This window comes from Nematolebias whitei, chromosome 5, assembly GCF_014905685.2.
Source record: "Nematolebias whitei isolate Nwh7 chromosome 5, NemWhi1, whole genome shotgun sequence".
Taxonomy (NCBI): domain Eukaryota; kingdom Metazoa; phylum Chordata; class Actinopteri; order Cyprinodontiformes; family Rivulidae; genus Nematolebias; species Nematolebias whitei.
Genome location: NC_056502.1, coordinates 46,792,719 through 46,797,641, shown reverse-complemented (window position 1 = coordinate 46,797,641; position 4,923 = coordinate 46,792,719). Strand labels below are relative to the sequence as shown.

The 4,923-nt window shown below is 37.7% G+C and overlaps 1 protein-coding gene across 1 annotated transcript in view; it reads left to right on the top strand.

Annotated features, from left to right (window-relative positions):
• Positions 1-617: 617 nt before the first annotated feature.
• The window catches only part of LOC119410424 (amine sulfotransferase-like), a 96,580-nt gene continuing 92,274 nt past the window's right edge, over positions 618-4,923 (top strand). Inside the window, exon 1 of the mRNA XM_037677336.1 lies at positions 618-774. Coding sequence (XP_037533264.1) covers positions 618-774 — 157 coding nt within the window. The remainder of the gene's footprint in view (positions 775-4,923) is intronic.

The following is a 4,923-nucleotide window of genomic DNA, read 5'->3' as shown; positions in this document are numbered from 1 at the left end:
CTTAAATATAAAAGGATACCAATGTTTCTTCGAATGACCAAAGCAGGCCACCCCACCTGAGAAAACAGCTACACATGCATGTCAGTGGTTTACAGTTTGTGATGAACCTCAAAGAAGTACACTAGCACATCATCATTCTGAGATGTTTCTGATCCAATTTAATGAGATGGTACGGTATGTACTGTCTGCTTTGTTGATCAGTCTAAGTCATTTATTCACACTGAAAGGAGGGTGTGCTCTTTCTGGCTGCTCACAGTCCACTCCCTCCCATGATCAGTGGCTTTATTAAATATGTGATGAGAAATGTGACATGAAACCAACAAACAAGACTTGGAGTGAGCTTCTGGATGAAACTAACAAACTGGACTCAGAGGGAATATTAAGACTATTGCAACAAAGTTTCCAGAACTCTGAAGTTTTGCAGGTGAACTCATCTTTCTTCCGACTAAATGTTGTTTCCTACAAAGATCACTGCATGCAATTTTTCTAGTACCCATTTCTGCTCCTTTGAATTTGCATATTTTTGGTTTTTGGTACCTTCTGTTTCTCTTTTCAAAGGAGCACCTCTGTGCAAGTACTTTGTTTTATTGTTTTGCTTTACTTCTGTTTTAGCTCCCATGGATTTAAAGAAACTCAATCTTGAAAATCCAGTACTGGTGGCACATAAAGGCTTCAATCTGATAAATGGGATTCATGATCCTGCTGATGTGGATCAGATTTACCACCTGGACATCAGAGACACAGATGTGTTTGAGGTCACATACCCAAAATCAGGTGAGGACACTTTTTAGTGAGAGCATAAATGATTTATAAAGCATATTTTGTGCAAAAGCAGGTCATGTGGAGCACTGTACTATTTCTCATGTACCCATTCACAGTGTTTTCCATTATATATTAACTACTTGGGGAAATCATTAGGTATTTCATAATTTGATTTGATAACAATTCAGAGGACTGCAATGCAAATATAAAGTAATTGTGGTTACATATTGACGCATTCATAAGTGCACTTTAAACATAATCATCAGCATATAATCTCAGAACCAAAATAAAACAATATTTTCTCTATACTGCATTATAAAATGGTTTTTAATTATGTTTATTAAAATAAATTTTTTAAATAAATTTATTTAATTCATATAAGATTTTGGGAACTAAATAAATCAAAACAGGAGTCAAAATGTTGAGTACAGAGACATGAGAATATATGTTGATGAATAACAATAAAGTCCATGCTCAATAATCCAGGTATAAAATCCAACATTTTTCAGTCATGTCATCTGGACAGTTTCTTTTTTTGTTTTTTTGTGCTGAAACGTTTCGCCTTCGATCAGGAAGGCTTCATCAGTCAAGGAAACACACAACAAAACTGATTCTTCCCCCAACAGCTTACTCCAAAGTGGAACAAACTAGTTCTGCTTGTGATTAGATGGTCTCTTTGGTACGCCCCTCCTCCATTGCTGGCCCTCTTCCTTGTTGACAGTCTTGTCAAACTGGTTGAAAACAATAAAGTCCATGATCAATAATCCAGGTATAAAATCCAACATTTTTCAGTCAGGTCATCTGGACAGTTTCTTTTTTTTTTATGCTGAAACGTTTCGTCTTCGATCCGGAAGGCTTCATCAGTCAAGGAAAAACACAACAAAACTGATTGTGAGTTGTGTGTTTCCTTGACTGATTTGTATTGAACGTTTTTTTGAACTGACTGAATTGACATACGAGCTGCTGAGCCGTTGAAGCCCGCGAGGCCTCGCCCGCACACAAAGGCCAGATTCGAGCCCTGGCAGGCTGGAGGACCGGGATGGAGGAGGGACGGAGGGTGGAAACGTTTGTTTTTTAAACATTTTATGTATTAAAATAAGTTTCAGTGAAGATTAAAAATAAATAAACGGTGCCGGCTTTATCGTGAAATTCTGTTTTCCATTTGACTTTATTAAATAATCTGTTAACCTGTTAATTCAACTGAAAAATCATAAAAAGACACAATTATTGGATCTCTCAGGAATATTGCCCTCCAACATGTTTAAAGAAGAGACACAGCCTTTGGTTCAACATTATTCTAACCCACAGTTGAACAAATCTCAAAACAAGCATTACACTTTAAGTTAAAGCTTTAAATCAAAGCTAAACTTTAATTCAAAGCTAAAAATAATCTGTATACAAGAAAAAGTAACCTGTATACAAGAAACAAAACCACAATTTGTGCAAATGCATCAAATGATGAAGAAAAGTATAGAATTTTAAATATAGATGTCCAGATGCAAGGTAGAAAAATATAAAATTAAGTCTGGTCCTCTGGACATTCAAAAAAACAAAACAAACAAACAAAAATGTAGAAACGTTTGTTCTTTCATCCGAAAGACTTCTTCAGTCTGAGGTGCTGGATTCAGCTCATAGCTGTAAGACTGAGCTGAATACATCACATCAGACTGAAGAAGTCTTTCGGATGAAAGAAGGAACGTTTCTACATTTTTATTATTAATTTTTTTTTTGAATGTCCAGAGGACCAGACTTAACTTTTTCAGATTTAAATATAAATGTTTTTGTAGAATCTGGTTCATCAGATTTAATTCAGTTCAGTTTATTTAGTGCCAAGTCACAACAGAAGTTGTCTCAGGGCACTGAACAGAAATATTTGTATATAAAATAAGTTAACAGAAACATTCATATATAAAAAATTTAATATTTGTCTGAGGAACAGACTGCTTTGAGTAACTCATCGCAGAACTCTCATTAGCAGGACTTGGATTCTGGACACGCCTCCAGAATCGGTCCTAAAGTGCAGGTGCAAATCCAGGCTGAACTGAGCTAGGCTGAGTAGGGGTGTGCAGGGCTGAGCAGAGTTGGGGCTTATTAGGGGTAGTGGAAAAGGGGCAAAAGACACAATGGATTTCTTTCTGACCTTCTCTGTAATAATAATACATTTTACTTGTATAGCACTTTTCTAAATACTCAAAGATACTTTACACGAGTAAAAAAAAAAAACAATGCTTAACACATAAAAACACAGTAAAACATTTAAAAAGGGCAAACTTAAACATTAAAAGCAATTTTAAACAGGTGGGTTTTGAGTTATTTAAAAGTAGAGAGATTGAAGCAGGCACAAAGCTGTTGGGGCAGTGAGTTTCAGAGGGTGGGGGCAGCGATAGAGAAGGCTCTGTCTCCCCAGGTTCGTAGCTTGGTCCTACTTGGGTGAGGCAGAAGGTTGGCATCGAAGGAGCGGAGGAAACGAGAAGGAGTGTAGTGATGGAGTAGGTCATCAGGTATGGAGGGACCAGATTATGGAGGTTTTTGAATGTGGTAAGGAGGATCTTGAAATGGATGCGCTGAGTGACATGGAGCCAATGGAGTTTCTGCAGGACAGGAGTGATATGTTCACGGGAGCGGGTGTGGGTGAGAAGGCGGGCAGCAGAGTTTTGAAGATATTGCAGTTTGAGAGTTTTGGATGGTGTACCGTACAAGATGCTATTGCAATAGTCGATTCTGGATGTGACAAAGGCATGGATTAGGATTTCAGCAGTGGAGAAAGTGAGTGATGGGCGGAGTCGTGCATATTTATGTTTTTGAGATGGAAGAATGCAGTCCGAGTTATCTGTTTGACATGTCATTTGAATGAGAGTAGAGTCGAAGAATACCAAGATAACGAATGAGTGGTGATGGAGTGAGAGTGATGTTGTCAAAGTTGAGGCAGAAGTTTTGAGTGGACTTGGTAACACTGTTTGGACCAATGACAAGTATGTCAGTTTTGTCAGTATTTAATTTGAGATTCCCCCGGAAGAGCTGGCCCAATTGGCTGGGGAGAGGGAAGTCTGGGCCTCCCTACTTAGGCTGCTACCCCCGCGACCCGACCCCGAATAAGCGGAAGAAAATGGATGGATGGATGTATGGATGAAAAATAAGTAAAAATAGTGTATCCCATCTCTGTTAGCACTTGTAAAAATCTTACCTGAGATGAAAACACATCTATAGATTTGATTAAATCTCCCTGTAATTTTAAGTTATATAAAAGTCAAATATCTAGCAAAGTTTTTGCTCCTTATATTATATACAATATTCCAGCCTAATTTATCATCCAAAACAACCTCTAAAATTTAGCTTATCTACATTATAGAAAAATCAACAGTCTTTACATAAAATCAGGAATTGTGTCTTTCCTGATGATCAATATTTACTTGCATTCAGTCATCCATAACACTCTGATACCTCAATGGTTGTTCCATCTGCCCAGTTTAGGTTCTCAATTCTCCTTCTGGTATCTCCTGTAGAGAGAAAACATGGGGTGGGGTGGGGGTGGGGGTGGTGGTGGTGGTGTGGGGGGGGGGGGGGGGTATACAACCATCCATCCCTGCTGCAGCACTTTATAGTTAACAGTTCTAAAAAGCATTCACAGTAGTTATTTTAGTTCAGCACCACTCCAAAGACCTGTGAAGGGTTAATGTTGTTCAAGATATACAAGTCACATCATTTAAATAATCTTCAAAGATAATCTTTGTTTAACCAGTAATTTTTTAAAGGACAGGCACCGGTGAAGTGAAAATTTCTCTTTTGAAAACATAAAATTACCAATTTTAATCTGTATTTCTTTAATTTAACATTAAGTCTCCATCTTAAACCTGTAGGGCACTTGCTGTGAGATAATTCCAGCTCTCATCATGACTCCTTCAAGACATTCTGTTAAATCCCATAGTTAATGTTGGCTTGTATTACCATTTAAAACTGTCCATAATTAAAGGTGGAACCATTTATGTCAATTACTCGAAGGTGAATCTTCACTGGGGTACATTTTAATATATAGTTTTTGTCTGAAAAGACGATATCTTTCCATCTCTGTAAAATATTAAACGCTCTGTGTGTGTGTGTGTATGTGTGTGTGTGGGTGTGTGTGTGTGTGTGTGTGTGTGTGTGTGTGTGTGTGTGTGTGTG